This window comes from Macaca nemestrina, chromosome 7, assembly GCF_043159975.1.
Source record: "Macaca nemestrina isolate mMacNem1 chromosome 7, mMacNem.hap1, whole genome shotgun sequence".
Lineage (NCBI taxonomy): Eukaryota > Metazoa > Chordata > Mammalia > Primates > Cercopithecidae > Macaca > Macaca nemestrina.
Genome location: NC_092131.1, coordinates 107,795,840 through 107,819,934, shown reverse-complemented (window position 1 = coordinate 107,819,934; position 24,095 = coordinate 107,795,840). Strand labels below are relative to the sequence as shown.

At 44.9% G+C, this 24,095-nt stretch overlaps 2 protein-coding genes and 1 non-coding gene across 3 annotated transcripts in view; 1 reads left to right on the top strand and 2 right to left on the bottom strand.

The window, feature by feature from the left end:
• The window catches only part of LOC105497479 (fibronectin type III and SPRY domain containing 2), a 50,818-nt gene extending 34,607 nt beyond the window's left edge, over positions 1-16,211 (top strand). The window contains exons 7-13 of the mRNA XM_071099318.1: positions 360-515; positions 2,684-2,818; positions 3,576-3,726; positions 6,572-6,705; positions 7,619-7,751; positions 12,552-12,728; positions 15,263-16,211. Of these exons, the coding sequence (XP_070955419.1) occupies positions 360-515; positions 2,684-2,818; positions 3,576-3,726; positions 6,572-6,705; positions 7,619-7,751; positions 12,552-12,728; positions 15,263-15,515 (1,139 nt within the window). The 3' untranslated portion in view covers positions 15,516-16,211. The remainder of the gene's footprint in view (positions 1-359; positions 516-2,683; positions 2,819-3,575; positions 3,727-6,571; positions 6,706-7,618; positions 7,752-12,551; positions 12,729-15,262) is intronic.
• Positions 1-24,057, bottom strand: part of LOC105497481 (WASP homolog associated with actin, golgi membranes and microtubules) — an 88,927-nt gene extending 64,870 nt beyond the window's left edge. Inside the window, exons 1-3 of the transcript XR_011625268.1 lie at positions 23,904-24,057; positions 19,791-19,946; positions 17,626-17,661 (exon numbers count right to left, since the gene is read on the bottom strand). The gene's annotated coding sequence lies outside the window, so the exon portion shown is untranslated. The remainder of the gene's footprint in view (positions 1-17,625; positions 17,662-19,790; positions 19,947-23,903) is intronic.
• On the bottom strand, positions 18,493-18,619 carry LOC112429446 (small Cajal body-specific RNA 15). Its single transcript, XR_003021674.1, has one exon. It is a non-coding gene; the product is annotated as a small Cajal body-specific RNA 15 (non-coding RNA).
• Positions 24,058-24,095: the final 38 nt, after the last annotated feature.

The window sequence follows — 24,095 nt, the reverse complement described above, 5'->3', positions numbered from 1 at the left end:
CTGCTGAGGCAGCAGTGCTGTGATCCTTGTTGTCCTGCGTCTTTAAGTGCCACAGAAGGGCCAGAGGACCCACAACCTGGAGCAGGACTCCCAGTCTATGCCTTAGTCTGAGTCCCTGCCACCGACCCCTGCTCCCTAAGCTCATTTGCACTTGTCAAAGCAAGAATGAATATACTGGTTGTATTTTGCAGACTCATGTTTGAGAGGCTGTGTGTCCCCATCCTTGTCTACTCTGGACTTTCTCTTCCATTCCCAAAGGCTGTGGCTTCACTGGGGGATCAATGGTCATGGGAAAGGGGCCACTCTCACCCCACACCTCTATTAGAGGTTCCTCTTTTATTTTTCTTTTCTTTTCCTAGCTCCTTCTGCTCCAGTCATAAATCCGCAGGCCCCTAACTCAGCCACAGGTTCCTCAGTCCGAGTGTGCTGGAGCTTATACTCCGATGACACCGTGGAGAGCTATCAGCTGTCCTACCGGCCAGTGCAGGACAGCTCACCTGGGAAGGACCAAGCAGGTGAGGCTCTGCCAGGAACATGCTTATGTTCATGGGAACAGTTCAGGCTCCCCAGGGACCTGGGCCCTGTCTTCCTGGCAGTTGGGATAGTGGAGACAGGATGGGTCTACACGTGCAGAGGATTGGATGCAGGCAGGTGAGCAGGGCAGAAAGGGTAGCAAGGCATGATGGGGCCTGACTGGGGAGGACGGTAAGGCCAGGTGAAGGGGTCTGGAGCGTATCTACAGCCATTGGGTCAGAGCTGTCCCTGGGACCCGTCTCTGGCTGCACTGTGTGCAGGAGGGACCAGGGGCGCCCCTTGTCAAGGAGGTTGGGCTAGCTGGATTCTAGCTTGTCCTGGCATCTAAGGGTCAGGCTGGTGCTCCTCTCACAACAGCCTTGTGCTGCAGGAGAAACTGGAGGATTCATCTGCAGACCCCATGAGAGGTGAGGGGGCCTCTGCAGCCTGGAAGGGCTGCTGCTGATCCCAGGTGGAGACAACTCCTGAGATGGCCCCTAGCCTCCACTCTGGGCAGCTCTTGGCCAACATCCTTTTCCCCAGAAATGGGACTGGCTGGTGTGGGGTTATAGCTGGGGTAGGGCCCCCCACACCACAATAATCAATAAGCCATTCTCTCTTAAGGAGCGAGGGTCAAACAACAGAAGAGCCCCAGCTGAGCATCTGAAGATTTCAAGAGATCAGGGCCAGCCTGACAGTGCCTGTCCTGGGCATGTGGGGTTGGAATGGGATTGCTGGAAAGAGACTTAGAGATCTCCGTTTTATAGACGAGGAAACTGAGACTCAGAGAGAAAGAAGCTGTCCGTGAGGACACAGTGAGTTACGGCAGAATGAGGATGTGAATCAGGTGTGTAGGCATCCTGCCCCAAGGTCTGCTCATTGTAGCAGACCATGCAGATGGAGGGCTGAGTTCCAGAAGCTGAGGATGGTGTTTCTGCCCAGGAAAGAAGGGGAATTCTTGAGAAAAGTAAGAGTAAATTTAAGCGATGATGAGGGAGGGTAAGAGTGGTCAGAATAAAGACTAAAGAGGACATGGAGAGGGGCAAGGAACTTTGAAAAGGGAGGTTGGGGACTAGGAAGTCAGACGTGATTAACCCCAGCTTTTGCCACAAATCAACCCTGCCAGCACCCCTGCAGATACACAGAAGCCATTGTATTGGGGCTGTGTTGTGGCAATCTATAAAGATCTTTCAAACTGACCATTTTGCTATAAAGGAACTGATATCTGAAGGTAAATTAAGAGTTATCACTGCCTTTCAAGATTCTGGGGAAGTCTGGAGTTGTGTCAGTTTTTGCTGCATAACCAAACCCCCTCCCCACCCCCTACAACTTAGTGGCTTAAAATAACAAACAATTATTATTCTTTTTTTTTTTTTTTTTTTTTGAGATGGAGTCTTGCTCTGTTGCCCAGGCTGGAGTGCAGTGGCACAATCTCGGCTCACTGCAACCTCCGCTTCCCGGGTTAAAGTGATTCTCCTGCCTCAGCCTCCTGAGTAGCTGGGACTATAGGCAAATACCACCACACCCAGCTAATTTTTTGTATTTTTAGTAGAGATGAGGTTTCACTATGTTAGCCAGGATGGTCTCGGTCTCCTGACCTTGTGATCCGCCTGCCTCAGCCTCCCAAAGTGCTGGGACTACAGGCGTGAGCTACTGCGCCTGGCCCTATTATTTAATTCTGTGGACTGGCCAAACAGTTCTATTCTGAACCACCTTGGGTAGGGCTGGTTGGTCTAGGATGGCCTCATTTACTTGTCTCAGATAGGATAGCCAGGAGGACTTGGGCAGCTGGGGTCTCTCTCCCTGCGGTCTCGCATCCTCCAGGAGGCTGGCTTGGGCTTGCTCACATGGTAATGGAAGCGTCCCCAGCAGCAAGAGGGCAAGCCTCTGTGCACCAGCACTTCCCACGCCTCTGCTTCATCATTTGCTATTGCCTCATTGACCAAAGCTAGTCACACAGCTAAGCCCAGTTTCAAGGAATAGAGAGAAGGAAGGAAGCTCTGAATGGAAGGAGCAGCAAAGTCATGCTGCAGAGGGAGTGCATACAGGGATGGGAGGAATTTACAGCCAGTTTTGTAATCTACTACTGTGGGATTCGGCATAATGAATTTGGAGCCACTTGGCCAGTTTTTAGGGTTGAATTCTTATCTTTTTTTTTTTTTCCCCCTAGAATTTACAGTGACCGTCAAAGAAACATATTGCTCAGTGACAAACCTTGTGCCAAATACCCAGTATGAATTTTGGGTCACAGCTCACAACAGGGCTGGCCCCAGTCCCTCTAGCGAGCATGCAGTGTACATGACAGGTAATGGGCTACTCATTTCCTATAACAGGGCTTTCAGTCAAGGGGACACAGGAGTCGTGGGTTTCTAGACAAGGCAGAGCTCTTGATTTCATTTGGAAGGGTAGGAAGAGCTTTGTACATTTTGTTTCTTCTATTTAATACACCAGATCTACATGCCTAGTTTGACAGTGACATTTTTTTCTTTTCTTTTCTTTTTTTTTTTTTGGGAGATGGAGTCCCGCCCAGGCTGGAGTGCAGTGGCATGATCTCTGCTCTCTCTGCTCACTACAACCTCCACCTCCCAGGTTCAAGAGATTCTCCTGCCTCACCCTCCTGAGTAGCTGGGATTACAGGTGTCTGCCACTTCTGGCTGATTTTTTTTTTTTTTTTTTTTAGCAGAGACTAAAAATTTTGACTCTGTTTGACTATGTTGGCCAGGCTGGTCTCGAACTCCTGAACTAAAGTGATCCACCCGCCTCGGCCTCCCGAAGTGCTGGGATTACAGGCGTAAGCCACTGTGCTCAGCTGACAGTGATATTTTCTGATGGTTGGTCTCAAAATATAAAAAACTGCCACTCTCCGTCACACTGACATTTAAACCTTGCAATCATCTTCTACTCCAGAAACATCTGGAAGGGATTCCCTGGTTTGCTTTTGATTGCACTGAATCTCTTTTGTGGGAGGAAGAAGGTGGCTGTGATGTTTGTCCGTGGCTCTGAACAAAATGACTGGAAATGAACCCAACAGTTGTTCATCTCTCCCTTTCTCCCACATTTAGCGCCTTCTCCCCCCATTATAAAAACAAAAGAGATAAGGAGCTGTGAAGAGGCTGTGCTGATTTGCTGGGAGTCTGGGAACCTGAATCCTGTGGACTCGTACACTGTGGAGCTGACCCAGGCTGAAAGTCCAGAGGCCTCAGGTGTAACTGAGTGAGTCATAAGGGCATTTGCTGGGCACGAGAGCCCTGACACCTGATACAGTGACATGGCTTAGGAAGTATATGGAGTCTGAAGAGAAGGTTGGCATTTTTGATACACAGGAATCTCAATTTTTGGTTGCTTAGTGTTCATGAGAAGTAGCTGGAATGCTATTATTGAAGGTGAATGATGAGTGAATGAATAAGTTGGCTGAACCTCAGGTTTTGTTGTTGTTTTAGCTGAAGTAAGGTTTCCCATTCATTCATTCATTCAACAAGCATTGAGTGCCTGGGTGGTGTCAGGTCCTGTGCAAGGCACTGGGAACTAGATGGATAAATTTCCTGCCCTAATGGGGCTGACAGTCTGGTGGGGAAATAGACAAAAGGCAAGAAAACAAACCAATGTGCAAAATATGCAGTGCTAGGAAGGAAAAAGAAATGTAATAAAACAGAGAATGGTGGTGGAGGTGAGGATCCACTTTGGATAAAGAAGATGTTTAAACTGAGACCTGAACAGATGGGAAAGACTGAGCCCCAAGAACAGTGAATGCAGGGGTGCTCCAGTGGGAGGGGGCTGCATGGACACACACCCTGGGGGCAGGAGTAAGCAGCTGGAGGAACTGAAATACCCACTTAGCTGGAATTCAGAGAGGAGAGGGTGAAACTCATAGGCGAAAACAAAAGAGATCACAGCTCAATGTACAAAGAATGTTTCATCTATCATAGAAGACTGTCTGGAAGCTCATGCTCACCCCTCATACTCTGAGAGTTGGAGGGGTTCACAAATTGATAAGGGTTGGACTCAGTGACCACAAGGGCTCACAGAACCTGAGTTTACAGCAGCCTATGATGGAGGAAGCATAGGTTTACCTCTGGTTTACAGAAGCTTGTGAAAGGGGATGAACCAGCCAGGCAGGCCAGCACCAGCCACCAGGACCAGGGGCTCCCCTGCTGTGGAGCACAGGGTTGCACCGACCTGGAGCTGGAGAAATGAAGAGGGATTGGTGTCAACTGTTATGGAAGCAGATTCTTCTATGCTAAATGCCAGGTTTGAAACATGGCCATATGCCACCCATCCATCTGTTCCAGGTGGAATCTGCATGTCCATGGCCACATGGAGGCTGACCTTGGTAATCCACTCTGGGGATACTCAGGAGTGGGGCAGGGTGTCCAGTGGTTCTGGCCATCCTAAGGGTTCAGGTTTCCTTTGCAATTTATGCTGATACTTTAGGCGCACTTGACACCTGGGACCAACTCACAATGATGAGGTCACCAGAGGGCTGGTCAGTAACCTGAGAGATGACCTGAGAGCTGTTGCATATTCTTCCAGTACAAATCCAATCATGGCAGCCCATGGCGGAAGAAAAGGCAAAACTCGTTCATAGGCTCTGGCCCCTTCCTGCCTCTCCAACTCCTCTCACACCAGCTCCCCTCTATCTAAAGCTCCCGCCACATTGGTCACGTTTCAGTTCCTCCTACTTTTCACACTCCTTCCTGCCACAGGGCCTTGGCACATGCTTCTCCTGTGAAGGAGACTCCTCTGTCCCTTTTTCATACAGTTACCTCTTCAGCATTCTTCAGAGCTCTGCTCAAAAGCCATCCTCCCCCCACCATTATATGCTATAGCACACTGTCAACTTGTCATGGTTACCATCTTACATTCCTTCCAGTGATTGCTTGAAGAATGCTGCTCTTCCCATCTAGACTGGAAGCTCTATGAGGGCAGGAACTACATTTGGTTTTTCTGAGGGCCTCCCTATACAGTGCCTGGAACCTGAGGAGTTTAGTTAATATTTATTGAATGCATAAAAGTGCCCCTCTGGCCCAGAGCTGCAGCCTGAAGATAACCTAGACAACCTGGCCTCATCTGGGTGAGGATGTTGTATTGGTAAATGGGCCTCATCCTAAAGACTTTTCTTGCCCACTGGACTGACATGGGGTTGGCAACCGCAGCAATATAGGCAGTGGCAATTATGGGCTTATATTTCTGTATAGTACAATTTAAATACCTTGAATTATTTCCAATAGGCAGCTGTTCTCAGTGGGTTAATAGCAGTTAACCCTTTCAGCTCTAGTTAGAATTATTTGTTCATAAACATGAATCAAGGACCTTCTTTTTTTTTTTTTTTTTTTTTTTTTTTTTTTTGAGACAGAGTCTTACTCTGTCGCCCAGGCTGGAGTGCAGTAGCCTGATGATCTCTGCTCACTGCAACCTCCAACTCCCAGGTTCATGTAATTCTCCTGCCTCAGCCTCCTGAGTAGCTGGGATTACAGGCATCTGCCACCACATTTGGCTACTTTTTGTAGTTTTAGTAGGGACAGGGTTTCACCATGTTGGCCAGGCTGGTCTCAAACTCCTGACCTCAAGTGACCCACCGGCCTCAGCCTCCCAAAGTGCTGGAATTATAGATGTGAGCCATCGCACCCGGCTGAAGTGAGGGCCTTCTATGGGCCCAGCACTGTACTAAGAATAGCGGTACTCAGCCCCTGACCTCAGAGACATTATGATCCTAACAGACAGACAGAGACATACTGGATTCCACTGCATGCACACTCCATGATGCAGTGTTAGCCATATGCCAAGCGCGGTGCTGGGTGCCTGGGAAACCAGAATGAGGGACTTGGAGAGGAGACAGCCACAAACACAAGAAGTAGCAATGAAGTGACAAGAGCAGACCAGAGACTGTGGGAGGGAATGCCAAGGGGCAGCCAGCACTCCTGGCTGTGCTGCTGTAAGTGTGGATCAGAGGACAGGGGCGCAAGAGTGAGTTAAACCTTCCAGCTTTGAAAGGGATGCCTGGTGCTTGGGCCCAGGTGTCCTGGCCCCATTCTGACTGCAGCTCTGCTTCCTTGTACAGGTCTGTTGTAGGCATCCCGACCTGCGAGTCCCTGGTGCAGCTGCAGCCGGGGCGGAGCTACATTATCTGTGTGCGAGCCCTCAACATGGGGGGCCCCAGCGTGAGGAGCGAGCCAGCTACAGTCCACACCATAGGTCTGTGCCCCAGCCCACATAGTCTCTGGGACCCAAAGTGGCCACTCTGTGGCAGACCCAGTGATGCTATGACTGCACTGGGAAATTGATGAATATGCACAGATATGGACATGTGGCAAGTCAGCCCAGAAGGAGTTCAGGGGTGTCCCCCACTGCCCTAATTGCAAGTCAAATGGATCATTAAGAAGTCCCTCAGGCCGGGCACGGGGGTTCACGCCTGTAATCCCAGCACTTTGGGAGGCCGAGGCGGGCGGATCACAAGGTCAGGAGATCAAGAGTATCCTGGCTAACATGGTGCAACCCCATCTCCACTAAAACATACAGAAAATTAGCCGGGCGTGGTGGCGGGCGCCTGTCGTCCCAGCTACTTGGGAGGCTGAGGCAGGAGAATGGCGTGAACCCGGGAGGCGGAGCTTGCAGTGAGCCGAGATGGCGCCACTGCACTCCAGCCTGGGTGACAGAGAGAGACTCCGTCTCAAAAAACAAAAAACAAAAAAAGAAGTCCCTCAATTCCTATTTCCCTTGGCAAATAGGTTAGACATTCTTATCCATATATAGGCATTACAGCTAGAGGTGAAGAGCACAGCCTCTGGAATCAGAGGGGATTGGGGTTCAAGTTTAAGTTCTATCATTTGCCAGCTGATTTCTTAACCACCCTGTGCCTCCATTTCCTCAACTTCAAAATGGAAATAGTAACACCTGTTTCTAAGGGTCGTAGTGAGGATTGAAGGGCATACTAGGCACACAAGACTGCCCAATGAGTGTTAATTGCCATCTTTGTTAACGGGACGCCTATTACTAGGCCAGGTCCAGGCTTAGGTGTATCCCACACGAAGCTAAGCCGGCCACCACCGCCCACGGGGAGAAAGCAAGTGACTGGCTGCGGGTCTTCTGTGTGCTCCTCCTCCCACAGGAAGCTACTTTCGCCTAAACAAGGACACCTGCCATCCCTGGCTGATCATTTCTGAAGATGGACTTACGGTCGTACGAAGTGAAAGGAGAATCCCCGCCAGGGAGCTGTCATCCAGCGACTCCCGCTTCACCAGGTACTTTGTCAACCTCTCACAAGGGCGTTCTGTGAACTTCCCGAAGGTGCCCTGCTATTCAGGTCAAATCCGAATATGGCATGGAGGCAGCCTTGAGGGAAAAGGAATCCCGGAAATGAGTGAGGAGAGGGGATCCTAGTGGGGAGGGGACCCAGAGGAGTGTGGGTGAGAGGGGTCGGGCAGGTGCCGGCAGAAGAGCCCCCTGGGAGGGCGAGGTCAGGGGAGGGCGCAGTCCCCTGGGAGGGCATGGTCCCTGGGTCTTAGGCTGCCAGAGCTGGAGCAGCCAGTGGTCATGAGGGTGGGACAGGTATTTCTAGTGGAGGGTGTCCAAGTTCTTAGAGTTCTCAACAAAGAATTGGACAAAACGCACAAACAAAGCAAGGAAAGAGCCCAAGCACGGTGGCTCACGCCTATAATCACAGCACTTTGGGAGATTGAGGCAGACGGATCACCTGAGGTCAGGAGTTCAAGACCAGCTTGGCCAACATGCCGAAACCCCATCTCTACTAAAAATACAAAAATTAGTTGGGCGTGGTTGCGCGTGCCTGTAATCCCAGCTACTCGGGAGGCTGAGGCAGAAGAATCGCTTGAACCCGCAGGGCGGAGATGGCGCCACTGTACTCCATCCTGGGCAACAGAGTGAGACTCCTTCTCAAAAAAAAAAAAAAAAAGCAAGTAAAGAATGAAGCAACAAGAGCAGAGATTTATTGAAAATGAAAGCACACTCCACAGGGTGGGAACGGACCAAGTAAGCGGCTCAAGGGCCGGGTTACAGAATTTTCTGGGGTTTAAATATCCTCTAGAGGTTCCCACTGGTTACTTGGTGTACACCCTATGCATATGAAGAGGCTAAAGTGAAGTTACAAAGTCATTTACTCGGTGTACACCCTATGCAAATGAAGAGTATGTTTCCTGCCACAGCTGAAATACAAAGTTATTTACTTGGACTTCGAAGGTTGGGGTTTTTCTGCTTAATTTAGTTCTAGGAAGTCCTTATGTTCCCTGCCCCCAGACTCTGTTCTGCTTCACAGGGGTCATGCTGTGGGCTAGTGGGAGAACAGAAACAAGGACCTAGATTTCCCACCGGTTAGCCCAGTGCTCTTTCTCCTGCACTGTGGTACCTTATAGCAAAACTCCTGATAGAAAACTGGCCATGGAGTGAGACTGTTCCAAAGTGAGGGGAAAACCATCACTGTGCTGGTGCATGACCTGTGGGCGGGGTGGCCCACCAAAGAAGCTGGCTGGCTGGTCCAGCTATTTCTAAAGCTTGGTACACAACATATGTTGAAATTACTTACATATTCCTTACTTCTTTCCAAAGTTAACAGACAAAATAAGGGGCAAATAAAAATACTGAAATAGAAAAATCAAAGCAATGGGAGAAAAGAAAGGACACAGGTTAACTTCAAGGGCTAATTCAGTTTCTAGGATTAACACAAATATGGCCTCTCAGCTTCCTGATATCCAGGGCAAAAATAGTTCTTGGTAGGTTGATTTTTAGAGTCAAGAGGATCTTCTAGGGAAGCAAAGGGGCTCTCCTATTAGGGCTGGAAGGACCGCTGATGGAAAACTATCCAGCCTCCCTACCTGGGTCCTGGATAGTCCCCTCAGCTGGCTCTTCCTCTGACCCTGGCTTCCTGCTGGCCTTTTTATTGCACATGGGTTAAGCACCTACTGTATGCAAGTGTCAGTGTGAAAGAGCAGGTGCAGAGGAAAAGATTTTGTCCTTTCCTCCTCTGCCCTTTCAACCCAGGTTTGTAGGGTGTAGAGAGGAGTAAGCAGCAATAAAGGTCTTGCCTGACTGGCACCAAAGCAACATTTAAAGCTACTCTCATGGGCACTGTCATAAGCCCCTCTGACCACAGCTGTGGGCCCCAGGCAGTCCCCCTCCCTCCAGGGGCCCTTTGCTACCCTTCAACCTTTGCATCCACACAACTCTAGCATCTTTCTGCTGAGGTCTCCTTGACCCCCGCAGAAAGCCCTCTTGGACAGGACCCCCTCAAAAACAGCACTAAGACAGCATCCCTGTGGTGGTTGCCAGTCACACCTGGTCCTGGGAAAACACACACCTTGGATGAGGCCACTGCTACTTCACTCTTCCTTTGTGTGAATAAGAAAGCTCTCTGGGCAAAGCCTCAAGCATCTTCAAATTCAACCCTTTGTTATTACACTGAAAAGCTATGAACCCAGTTTTTGGCTCTCTCCTTCTAAACTTCTGCCTAGGAGTCTATTTCTAACATCTCACCATGAAATACAGGAGTTCTTTACACGCATCGTTTGGTTCTTGGCTTCTGGGGATCCAGCTAAGCTGAGTTAGACAGTCCCATTTTAATATCCAGTTGCCAATGTAGCTGTTGCCCTGTGAAACATTGTGCTGTCCTGGGGGATAAATAGATAAAGATACAGTCCTCGCCCACCTAAGACTCAGATCTCAAGCGGAGGAGACGTGCATGCAAAAGGCACACACATTAAAGGTAAGGTAGATTTATGGACAAAGCATTGTAGGAGCCCCAAGTACAAAGACTTGGAAGGACAAAAGCATGAAGGATAAATAGGAGTTCTCTAGGCCAACAAGGCAGATAGTTGCTTTGTACATGTACATATGAAAGAAGCCAAAAAGATCATGTTTGGAGAAATATGAGGAATTTGGTATGTCTGCAATATAGGGTCCACGATGGGAAGAGGTGGAAGATGAGGCAGGAAAGTCAGAGAAAGTCCAGTACATACACAATAAAAGTTTGGATTTTACCCTCTATGTGGTGAGAATTATTGGATGATTTAAAGCAGGGGAACAAGATCAGATTACATTTCAGAAAGATTTCAGTGCATGGTAGAACATGAGCTGGGGAGGGAGAGGGAAAAGGAAAGGCAAAGGCAGATGGGAAACAAGGAGACCAGAGAGGAGACTATGGAGGGCTTAACTATGCAGTAGGGTACGTGAGAGGAGCCAGTGGAGTCAACAGCTGTTGAGCACATAAAACCAACAAGGCTAGCTGGTCACCTGTTTAAAGGGCAACAGAGAGGGAGATGAGTCAGGGACTATCATATTGCCATATTTATAAAGTGCTTACCAAGTGCTAAATATACTTCATCTCATGCAATCATCCCAACAGCCCTGTGAGGTCTGTACTATTATCAATCCCAGTTGACGGATGAGAAAACTAATTAAAACACAGAGAAGTAACTTGCCCAAGAGTATAATGCTATTAAGGGTTGAAGCAGGACTAAAACTAGAAGGTAACCTTGTAGCCACTACATTATTCCCATCTTAGTTTTCTGCCAAGGGGTTATCAGGTAGATAATGACTATATTAACCAAAATGGAGATGTGAGAAGTATGTACCCCTCCCCACTACACCCCAAACTTTGGTAGATAAGAGGGGTGGGAATATGACTTTCCATTTGGGACATTCCGAATTTGAAACAACAGGTGGAAATGTGAGTCCGGAACTTGAAGCAGAGATGGCCTAATTTTATAGGTGAGGTAACTGAGGTAGAAGTTAACCAACATGCAGCCTCCTTCCCAAAGCTTTGCTTGGGCAGTAAGAACTTGGGGTTTTGAGAGTAGAGAGAAAATTTTAAACTGAACAAATCTTTCTAGGGATGTTGAGGGCTATATATATTTTGGTTAATGTAGGAGTCTCATGAAGAAGGTAGGTAGAACATTCACTTTGGAGATACCAATATAATTTGATTTTCACTGAAAACTTTCCTGTGTTGATACTTTGCTGATGTAGAACAAAACATTACTCTAACCTTTGTCAGTATAATTGTTCCCAGTGCAACCTTGGAGGTAGATTTTTTTTTTTTTTTTTTTTTTTTTTTTTTTGCTGGTTGAATTGTCTTTATTAACAAACAGGATATCCAAGGCCACTACATTGAGGAGGGGTTGGGGGAGGGAGGAGGAGGGTTACTTGCTGCTCACACTATATACAGATGCAAGCAAGGGGCATGGAGAGTGAGGGCTCCCTGCTCCCTCCCTCCACCGGGGAAGGGCATGGGCTAGAAGAGGAGGAGATGGGGGTTGGGAAAGGGGGGAATGTTTTGGCTGGCGGGGTCCCCCCTCCATTCCCTGGAGTTTGGGGAAAGGGGAATCATTAAAGTGCTTTCAGAAAATGAAGAAATGGTCCCTGCCCCTGGAGTGGCTGGTGACCCCCCAAAAATCTAGGGCCCAGTGACCACCCCCCAGGGTCTGGTACATTCAAGGGGGGAGCCGGCTCCCCTGACGTGCAAATAAAGAGGTCCAGGGCCCTGCCCAGTCAGCAGCAGTGGGGTAAGGAGGTAGATTTTAATGATCTGTGAGGAATCTGCTATCTTGTTCTTCTTGGGCTGGCCTCTGAATTATTGTCTTCCTCCAGGAGTCATCCCTAACATGATAGCTACCTCAAAGGCCTTCCATGTTCATTTAGTACAATAAGCAATGGTGGTGAACTTCAAGCTTATGGTTCCCTTAACTGTGCTGTGTTGTATATTTTCAACCCTTTTCTTTTTTTATGAACAAGTGAACCAAACCTTTTTCTATAAAAGCCCCAACAATTTTAAAGAGCAAACAAAACTTGTTCTGTTGGTTTAGTGCCTCCTCCTCTCCCATTACCAAGCTGTATCATAATCTTCTTTAATCTTCAGTATCAGTCCACTGAGCTTTGAGAGCGAAGGGTGCTTTACAAGTTAAGTGTCCAGAAGCACCTACCACCACATTGGTAGACCACCGACTGATTGATCCCAGCAGCTGGCTTCACTGACCTGCACAGCCAGGCTTGGGGCACCCCAAATCACACATGCTTCCACTTTCTAAAACCAGGTGTGTTGCTGTCATGGGAAATCTAATTCCAGTCCGAGGGCACCATTACTGGGAGGTGGAGGTGGATGAGCATTTGGACTATACAGTTGGTGTGGCCTTTGAAGATGTCACTAAACAGGAGGATCTGGGAGCAAACTGCCTCTCCTGGTGCATGAGGCACACATTTGCATCATCAAGGTAAAGTAAAATCTGGATACTCACAATTAAAATTTGTTTTTGAAAGATTACAGCAAGACCTTTTTACTAGCAATAATTAAGACACACGTTATGTTTTACAAATATTCTAAGACATTTCAGGAGTTGCTGCCAGTCATTTTCCCTAAAGTCCAAGTAAGAGGAGAAAGAGCAGCTTTTCTCTGAGCTAAAAATAGCTAAAATTTATGGAGAATTATGTGCCAAGTACTCTTACATGCATTATCTCATTTACTTCTCACAATTGTGTTATCTCATTTTAAAAATCAGAATGCTGGGTACAGTGGCGTGCACCTGTAGTCCCAGTTACTCAGGAGAGTGAGGTGGGAGGATCGTTTGAGCCCTGGACTTCAAGGCCAGCTTGGGCAATATAGCAAGACCCCTTCTCTAAAACAAAAACAAAAATAAAAGAATAAAAATAAAAAGACCACACCTCACAGCAATTAGATAATCCAAACGACATGGATTTGGAACTTGGATTCAAACTCAAGCAGTCTGGCTCCAAAGAGTTCATTCCTAACCACTTAAGTGATTGATTTTTTCATTTCTGTTCACCTTTAGTATTAAGCCAATACAGTTTGCTTTGAAGCCCCAGTTCCATCTTTTTAAGTGAATGTGGGCAAGAGGCTTAGTAGTTATGGCTAATTCTGGTTTGCTCCTGCTGCTGGGCACTCTTGTCTTTACACATGGAGTAGTTCCATATAGTAGGAAAAAAAGTCTCATGCAGCCCAGGTCAATGAATAAACTTTCAGACTTAGAACAACCTTCCTTCACCTCAAAAACTGAAAAACAAGACCCCACACTGCTTTCCCATCACATCTTGTAAAATGGGGCCTCTGACCCTCCTTGGTTTGATGAATCCTAGTAATGTTCATCCAATGTTCTCTGCCCATGGTCCTCTATCATGGTTATTCATGCCCAAGCATAAGTGGGAAGACCAACTTCCCCCTGATAATAGATGAGGACACTAATGAAATCTACTAAACTTCAGACCCAGTTTGGGGAATGCAAGAATTACTATACACTGAGGCAGATACTTTATTTGGGGATTCTGCCTGAAGTAAGGCTAAAGATCAAAGTCTCTTCTTTAGAAAGGCAAGAACAAGGGGCAGAGTAAAACTAAGGGAGCATAAAGAAAGCCTAGAAGTCCGTGTGTAGGGGGAGGAATAAGGGGAGTAAGAAGAGAGAATAGAAGAGGGATGGAAGACAAAGGAAGGGCAAAAGCTACAGGCCAAGTGCTAGAGCCAAGCCAGTTTCTTACAGATGTAGGGGGGTGTGTGTGTGTGTGTGTGTGCGCACGCACGCACACGCACACGTTACAAATGGAGAATGAAGGTAAGGCATCCTAGGATAAGGTCTCCTAGCAGATTTGCATTTTTGGCTCATAGTATTAGACTCCATTGGTGGTGGGAGAGAAAGTACAGGAAAGGACTCATATAGCTTCTGGCAGCTGCTTAGTTAAAATAAGGTGAAATGGGCTTGAGACAGGCTGGCTTCCTCTGACATGTTTAGATCGTATTCCAAGTGTTCATCCCAGCAGCCTAGACTAGCCTGTTGACACAAAAAGCTTTTCAAGTATCTGTAGGTAGCAGGGTTAGGAAATTCCTGTGACAGGTTTTGGTTTCTGCCATTTTTCAAAGTACACAGGATGCAGAGCACGGATAGTGATATAATATTGATTGGTAACAGGCCCACTGGCCACTCAATTTGGTCCACTCATTTTTCAAAGTACACAGGATGCAGAGCACGGATAGTGATATAATATTGATTGGTAACAGGCCCACTGGCCCACTCAGTTTGAAAGTTTAAGAATTGGAGTAACTGTGCAGAGAAAAGCTTATGCCAAGAGGCCCATTTTATCACATGGAAAATCACAAGGTTCCCTGTTTCAAATGTCTAATCCAAATTTTAAAAACATGTTCTATTCCTATGCTAGTTTAGATGCAAGAGAGTTCAGGATGCTATAGGTAAATTTCTTAGGTTAAGAGGTTACTAGAGAAAAAATGATGTTTGAAAAATGTTTCGGCCAGGAGCAGAGGCTCATACCTGTAATCCCAGCACTTTGGGAGGCCAAGGTGAGCAACTGCCTGAGCTCAGAAGTTCAAGACCAGCCTGGGCAACACAGTGAAACCCTGGTCTCTACTAAAAATACAAAAATTAGCTGGGCTTGGTGGTACATGCCTGTAATACCAGTTACTCAGGAGGCTAAGGCAGGAGAATCGCTTGAACCCGGGAGGTGGAGGTTGCAGTGAGCCGAGACAGCACTACTGCACTCCAGCCTGGGTGACAGAGTGAGACTCCGTCTAAAAAAAAAAAAAAGAAAATGTTTCTTAGGACAAATTTTAGAAAAGAGATAGTTTAGAGAATATAGTTTTAGAAATGGCTTGTCACTTTGGTAGTCATTTAATACTAGAAAGTAGCAAAATCATAGGACTATCAATAAAATTAATATGAAATATTCTATAAATAGTAAATCTATAGAATTACTGAAACTTTATTATGTCAAATTTAATTTTCAGGCATAGGTATGAATTTCTGCACAACAGAACAACTCCAGATATAAGAATAACAGTTCCTCCAAAGAAGATTGGCATTCTATTAGACTATGAAAATTCCAAGTTGTCATTTTTCAATGTGGACCTTTCTCAGCATCTATACACATTTAGTTGTCAGCTTCATGAATTTGTGCATCCCTGTTTTTCTTTGGAAACCCCTGGGTGTCTAAAGGTACATAATGGCATTTCAATGCCAAAACATGTCACTTTCTATTAGAACATTCTGATGTCCAGTTTCCTGTCTTCCATGCCTACCCCTCTTGCAGCCAATCACGCCTTAGCTGGCTGAACATGGCATTTAAGCACCATGTGCCCAGCACAATTTATGGCTCATGTTATTATCTGGCAGAATGGTGTGCTGGCGCTCATTTCACCCAACCTGGATTCTAGTCCTGTGTGCTGCTAAGATAGTCATTACCAGGCCCAGCTGTAAAATAAAGGCTCAGACTAAATGAACTCAAAAGTCTTTAAAGTTATTAAACTGTAGTTGTGTATATGCAAAATATGAGTTTCCAAAACCTAGAGAGCTTGGAAGACGAGGAGGGTAGTCTTAATGGCTCCAGCAGCCCCAGTACACTCATGCATTTCATGAGTCAGCCAAGAATATACTTGAGAAGGCGAGAGGCTGTCTGTAGAAAACCAGGGAAGCTGTGTGCCCTTCTCAACGTCTTCTACCCTCATTTTCCCAATAGTGAGCAGCACTGTGGTGAGGTCCCTTCCACTATGTACTCTTTATAACACCCTGTTCCACTCCTACACAGTATGTACCACTCTCTAATTTTGAAATTACCTCTATAATGCCCAATTCCACGAAGGCAGGGACAGTGCCTGTTTTGTTAATTGCTAGATCCCCAAGGGCTAACACACAACAGCTATCACCAAGTATTTGTTGAATAAATGAGTATCTTCTTCAGCCACTGCTCTTTGGCCTCTCACTGCTCTCCATGTGAAGGATGGCAGGGCTCTTTCAAAACTATAGCAAAGGACCTATGGCCAAGAAATGGGAAAAAACCTGGAATGGAGGCAGCGTGAAAGAACAGAAGGGCATCTGTGGCATATTAGCAAATGAACAACAATTTTTTAAAAGAAATTAACAGCCCACCAGAGGGCAAAGCTGAGGACGGGAAGGAAGACTGATCTCTAGCTAGGCAGCTTTTAGGCATCCTGCCTCACTGCCCCCAGGCCATTCTGTGAGCTCAATGCCCAACTCCATCAGCTACATTCCTGGTTCTCCTGTTCAAGTTTCCAGTTGCCACTTAAGCTCTGCACACATAGCATTTTCAAAGCTTGTGAGTGAAGCTGCAGAATAATTCCATTTGTGAAGCAATTACAATTCCGTATCACGTCCCACGGATGCCTCTAAACCCAGATATGCCCTAATCTCATCATTTAAGGTTTTGTGTTTTAAAAAAAGTCCACTTTGATGTTTTCTGGTGAAACCCTGTCTCTACTAAAAATACAAAAAATTAGCCAGACCTGGTGGTGGGTGCCTGTAATCCCAGCTACTCAGGAGGCTGGGGCAAGATAATTGCTTGAACCCGGGGGTAGAGGCTGCTGTGAGCCGAGACTGTGCCATTGTACTCCAGCCTTGGCAACAAGAGCGCAACTCTGTCTCAAAAACAAACAAACAAAAAACCTCTGATGTTTTCCAGCACATGCAAAGCCTGACAAACTGAAAGACTCTCATCTTCTACTAAACTCTGGCTACTGGTATAAATGGCAGCTCAGATTCCTGAATTAACAGTTCACACTGACAATTTAATAACTCATTATACACACACATACCTAGCCTGCAAAGCTGGACTGTCTACTCTGAAACAAGGGACAGCAGATGTAAGCACAGAAATGGTTCCAGTTATAAATAAACAAAAGATACATATATGTATATTAAAAAATGTTCTCAGCTACTGAAATAGAAACTACCAAGTAAGAAACAGGATATCACAAAGAAGGCAAGTTTGATTCAGGGTTCTAATAGGCTTTATGGAATACTACACATGTTAATATGAACACGGATAAATGGATTAAAAACTCGACATCTGTAAAGTTTTAATTAAATTTTTATTTGACCAAGAAAAAACTGTCTAGAATTGTCTGACATTTACACCAAATGTCAGACAAATCCACTTAAAGCAGATTAGGAACTTCAAGCATCACAATTATTCAGCATAAAGAGCCTTTGTTGAAACATCTTTCTCATTTATTTAGAAGAAAAACATCTAGAACAGAACCAAACAAAACTTCTGTGTTTTTGTAAAAAAATTCCAATTCCTTAAACTACTATAAACAATCTACTGAAACTGTATTCAACAAGGGACAGGATTTACCTCAAGGCCATGTTCACCTGCAACATGCTGATAAGTCTGTTAAAAAACAAAGCAAAAAAAGAGTTTTTAAAAATTAGACCACTGTAGCCACAATCCCTAACACTGGACAGTTAAAACAAAAGATATCAAAATCTGTTGTTTTCTTAGCTTTACCTGTATCACTTTATAACTCCTGAGAAAGTCAATTCACATAAGCTGTGGCCTCCCCACCCTAACAAAGGGGAAAAAGAATATGTAAAACCACCACAGAATCTTGGTATAAACTAACATGGGTTTAGTAACACAGAGTGCAGTATTAAGAATTTAAGGCACCCTTATAAGTCAGAATTGGAAAGTTGGTTTGAGACTTGCAAACTAAAATGACACTGGTTTCTGATAAAATTAAATGACTTTTATTTAGAAAAGTGTGTTTAATAAATTACTTCCTGCTGGTTCAAATGACACACAATCACTTGTATACATCCACTAAGATATTTCTGAAGTGTATACTTGGTCAAAAGTAAAAAGCAGAGCAAATGCATGGGCAGTGGGGCCTTTTTCTTAATACTTCTCATCCTCCAAAATCTGTTAAAATCATCATCTTCCACAACTCACACACTGGAAGCTGTCCACAGCACAATTCACTATGATGTGGCATTCTGTAAATAAGACTATATTGGTCTTGATGCAAGCAGGTTCAGCTACCATACTGCACTATAAGAAAAGTCCTCTCCTCAACTTACCAAGACAACTTCTCCAATTTCTAGTCACCTTCCTATCAATTAGTAGAGCAAGATTCTCACATGTTCACTATGTCTTTCTCCAGTTTTCTCATCTATAAATGTACTACTCCTATTTTCTATAGAAAGACAATGGAAAGCATATAATTGCTGTTGGTAGATAAGTAGGCCTTGAGTTTATTTTGCAAACAAGACCTGTTCTATCTACCTTTTCATTTAGGAGGCTAAAAGCAGAGTCAGCTTGATTTCAAGGACTCTATTTTCTTAGTCTCCAGAAGAACATAACCAAATCCAGCTTTTAAAACACTGTCCTTTACCATGTCAAGATACTTAAATAAAGATAATTTATAACTTCAAGCTATAGGAGATTAACTCTGTCCATATGCTTGTTTCACTGTAACCAATGGTTAATTAATCTAAATGCAAGAGAAGTGTTTGTTATTTGGAAAGAAGACCCCAGCTGGTCAGCATCTTTTCTGTCATCCGGAAGTCCCCTGGAAGGAGTAGGACTATGACCTGGGCACAACAACTGCCCCTATTGGTACTTATTTTAGAGTTGCTACTGAACAGGTGGTGGTTCTTGTCAAGTATATCATGTCTGACTATTTCATTGTTTGTTTTCTGCTATCATCAGTTCCAGGGAAAAAAAAAAAAAAAAGCCCAAATTGATTGCTTTTTCATTTTGCCAGAATGTGACCGAATCATGGTTTTTAGCTCTATTTTCACCTTACTCAAATCCTGGAGGAATTAAACTATCATTTATTTGAAACGTTACAAATTAGCCTCCAGCTGATTCAAACAACATGTAGTCACTCAGAGCCAATAAAAATGTTTTGGTAGTATGAACTTGGATTCTAATCTTGCTGTCTCTCCTACTCTCATTCCTAAGTCTAAATGTTAGGTCTCTTGCTTGAAAGGAATTTAAGAGATGCCCTTAAATTCAAACAGACTGGATTGCAGAAAGGAATATAATCCATTCACTGGGAAAATACACAACCAACAAAACTGAGATTTCCCAACTGTGCACTATAACAATGCAGAAACACAGTTTTAGAGATGGCTTTACTGGGTATATACATTGCTCTTTGTAGACCCATCTATTATTCTGCCACCCAGAAAGATTCTTACCCTCCTACTTCCTTCCTACTAAATGAATGTTTAAATTAAACATTTAAATTAAACATTCATTTAATTTAAAGGTGATAGGGCCAGGGAGAGGGAAGGAAAAAACAAGAAGCACTATCCAAAAGTAAGACCAGTACTTTGGAGAAAGGTAAAAGATACTCAACATTGTTTTTTGTACCATTTACAATATATAAACCAGCCACAGAGTCCTAGGCACCCAGAATGGACCTCCTCTTCCTTGTCTACCTAATGCCTGTATAGCCTCTTGGAAACACTGCCTTATTCCTCCCCGTCCCAGGAGAGGTTAAGTGCCACACTCACCTCTTTTAGATTACTTAAGTAGCTATACTGCAATCATTGACTTGTGTCTGCTCCACTTGACTATAAGCAAACTGAAGGCAGGGTTTGTGCCTTCATAATCTCTGAATGATCTGAAGATGGAAATAACTGCTTCGTGCTTTCAGGGAGCTCATATACCTGCAAAGAGAAAAGAGACATCAAATTATCTTCCAAATCAAAGGAAAAGTCTCTTTATTAGAAAGCAAAGCAGCTTTCAAATTTGTGTGTGGTTGGGGAGTAGAAGGAAACATTAAAATATGAATCTGCTGGGCACGGTGGCTCATGCCTGTAACCCCAACACTTTGGGGAGCCAAGACGGGCAGATCACCTGAGGTCAGGAGTTTAGACCAGCCTAGCCAACATGATGAAATACCATCTCTACTAAAAATACAATAATTAGCTGGGCATGGTGGCGGGCACATGTGATCCCAGCTACTCAGGAAGTTGAGGCAGGAGAATCGCTTGAACCAGGGAGGCGGAGATTGTAGTGAGCCGAGATGGCCGCCATTGCATTCCAGCCTGGGCAACAAGTGTGAAAACTCCGTCTAAAAAAAAAAAAAAAAAAAAACCCCAAAACATCAACCTTTCTTCTGTCCCAATACATCTTAAAGATCTGATACACAGTCCCATTACTAACAGTGCTCCATGGTGACTCCTAATCTAGGCAGAGTGGGAGGGGGCACAGAATGATCTGGGGATGGGAAAGATGTATGTAGTTTAGAATGCTCTTCCCATCATTGCAAGAGACCTTTGACACATTTAATATATATTACAGTTAGACTATCCTTACGAGAGCCCAAAGATCTTCAACATGTATATTTTAAATGTTCTGAATCATAAATTTGGTTCATATGCCCTGGAGGCTAGTGAGTGAAAGCTGCCCCCTTGACTACTGAGTAAGCTTAACTGTCAATCCTATATTTATAGCACAACATGAGTATCTGGCTTTCTGCTAGTTTCAGGATCTAAGACTTTATGGAATAAATCATATGCTATAAAGTTAATGTCAAATTAGGGATTTAGAAAGATCAAAGGTGATTCTTTTTCAAATGTCAAGTATCTTTAAAAGTCAATTTTAAAAGTGATACAAAGCAACAAAGTATTATAGCTCAGTACCTAACAGCCCCTCTCCCCCAAACAACTTTGGCCAAATTTATATATTAATCCGTAGGGTGGAAATCAGATAAACAAACCCCTTGTTACTGAAATTTCATCCTTTTCTTATAAAGTGATCGATGGCTAGAATTTTCAAACAGTGGGATCCTATGCTCCATTATTTTAAATCAGAAATGAAGGGATCATTCTATAGTTCGTTATTGGAAATGGTTCTCTGAATGTGTAGAGCACCGGTGAACAAATAAAACTTTGACGCACACACACATAGGTACATGCAAAAGAAAGAAATACATGTTCCCAGTCCTTCAAAGAACTGCAAGCCAACTTCCCAAAAATAACCACATATAACTAACTACCAAGGATTTCTACGTAAGGCATTTTAAACACCATTTACCAATTTATTATAAACTCAGTAGTGGGTATGTTTCTGTACAGTTATCCATTGAAAACTCATCTAAGTTCTGGAAGAGGGAGAAAAGGGAGATGGAATATAGAGGCTGTCACATGCTACTGGCTACTGGCAGGGGAAGGTAAGCAAGAGATAACTGGCCAAGAGAGTGAGAAGAAAAACTGCCTGTGGCTTGTCCATGTCCAAATCTACTAAATTGGTAGTCTTTTATTCTTAGCCCTTGATTCTCTAGCAGCTGGTCTGAACCACTGTCTGAAACCATTAAAAAAAAAAAAAAAGTAATGGGATAAAAAGAATACAAAATGGCTGGGTGCGGTTTTGTAGAGATGGGGTTTTGCCCCATTGCCCAGGCTGGTCTCAAACTCCTGAGCGCAAGCAATCCATCCACCTCGTCCTCCCAAAGTGATGAGATTACAGGTGTGAACCACCACATCTGGCTGAGAAAATTTTAAATCTCAAGTTATATATGTGTATTTTTGTAGAGAAGTATCCTAGCTGATTAATAATAAACTTTCCAAGCATAGAAAAATATTACAGGCCAGGCGCAGTGGCTGACGCCTGTAATTCCAACACTTCAGGAGGTCAAGGTGGGAGGACGGCTTAAGCTCAGGAGTTTGAGAACAGTCTGAGCAACACACAGAGACCCTGTCTCTACAAAATATATATATTTTTTAATTAGCCAGGGTGGTAGCACACACCTGTGGCCCTAGCTACTCAGGAGGCTGAGGTGGAGGAGCTCTTGAGCTCAGGAGGTCAAGGCTGCCAGTGAGCTGTGATCGCACCACTGCACTCCAGCCTGGATGACAGTGAGGTCTTGTCTCAAAAAAACAACAAAAGAATTAAAAATGGACATCTGTTTGTGTTCTCTGTGCCTGGAATTATACAGCTACTGGAAATACAAGCTACTGTGCTTGTTGTTGCATTTTTAAGGTGATACTTCTGCTCATGTCACAATCACAACAGCAATCATTCCTCTATATAATCTAAAATTTCTTTGAAATATCTTAAAAGTTGGTCTCTGTGGGGGTTTCTGAAAACCCTTCTCGGGGTTAGTGAAGTCAAAACTATTTTCATATGAACAAAAGCTCTTTGGAGTCCTCAATAACTGTTTAGTGGCTCCTGAGACCAACAAGTTTGAAAATTGTTTATATAGGAGCCGTGCACGGTGGCTCACACCTGTAATCCCAGCACTTTGGGAGGCGAAGGTGGGAAGATCACCTGAGGTCAGGAGTTCGAGACCAGCCTGGCCAATATGGTGGGACCCCCGTCTCTACTAAAAATACAAAAATCAGCCGGGCATGGTGGCACACACCTGTAATCCCAGCTACTCAGGAGAGTGAGGCAGGAAAATCACTTGAACCCAGGAGAGGGAGGCTATTCATGGCTTCCCCACAATGAACATCTGGTTGAATGAGTTCCCCAGTACTTAAGACACCCCCTATGTGAAGTGAACAGTTTTTCAATATTTGCTAATGTATGGTTTTCTGGGCCTCAGGCTCACTTATTTTCTTCACAGGCTTGCCACTTTCCTACAACACATTTCCATTTCAATAACATGAGAGAGATGAGTGCAATAATGCACAAGACACTTAAGCCACATAAGCACCAAATGTAAGATTACTTAAAACAGCTGAGGGTTGACTGCAGTGCACTCTACAGAATCAGTTTTCTAGGGTGAGCACATAGCGTGTTCAGTGAACCCCAGGCCGCTCTGTGTAAATGTGTGTAACAGGTAATGAAAGTTCCTTCTTCATATATTGTTACTACACATCTATTGCTAAAAGTGAAATGACAGAAGCGACGTGACAGACTCATCTCCATCTATAAAGTATGGAAGATGTAGATGACTGACACAGTTCTAACACACGCTGATTTTGCCTTTCATGGATTTATACTGTATGTAGACGTACATTCACCCTCTTCACTCCTCCTTGCAACTCCCCATCCACTTCGTAAAAAAAGACCAATTGTCTAGCAATGCAAAGAAACAGTATAGTGTAGAACAAATAATTCCGGGCTGAAAATGAAGAAATCGCGCTTTCACTCTCGGCTCTGTTATTAACAAGTTGTATAACTTTCGGCCTATCTCCCCTCACCACGCTTCAGTATAAGCTAAAAGGAGGGAGACGACCAAGATGGCTTTACTCACTTCTGACACCAAACGACTGCCAGCAGATTCAGGAAGCTTAAGAATTACCAGCTCTGTGTGTGTGTTCTAAAATTAATGCAACAGGTGCTGCTGCCTCCAACAGGCGTCACCGATTCAGAATGTTTGGGTTCGCGCAGGCCCTTATGGGACACAGGATGGCACCACCTATGTGAAAACTGCAAACTAGTCTGGTGAGTGCATATTTCTCCTTTCCACATTTATACTTACTTACCTCAGCTCCGTCGGCTACCAAGCTCGTTCTTCAAATGAGGTGGAGAAATGTAAGCGCAATGAACGAGGCCCAGATCGCTGGTGGCGCTGAACCCCCAAAAGATACACACAGCGACAGATGCAACGACCCCTCACCTCTACCCCCCTTCCCTGCTGCATCCTCTGAAACCTGATACGCCTGCCTGCTTACCAGGACGCTGCTGTCACCGGCTCCGCTGGGTGGTCAGAGACCGGACTTAACTCCACGCTACCGCCCCTCCAATGTCCCACCTTTCTAGTAAATCCACTCTCCTTCCGGCCGAAAAGCCCTTCTAGTTTCCTGGGCGTGAGAGGAAGTCCAGCCCCACGCGCCAGCGGGATCTAACTGGATGCGCCGAGGAGC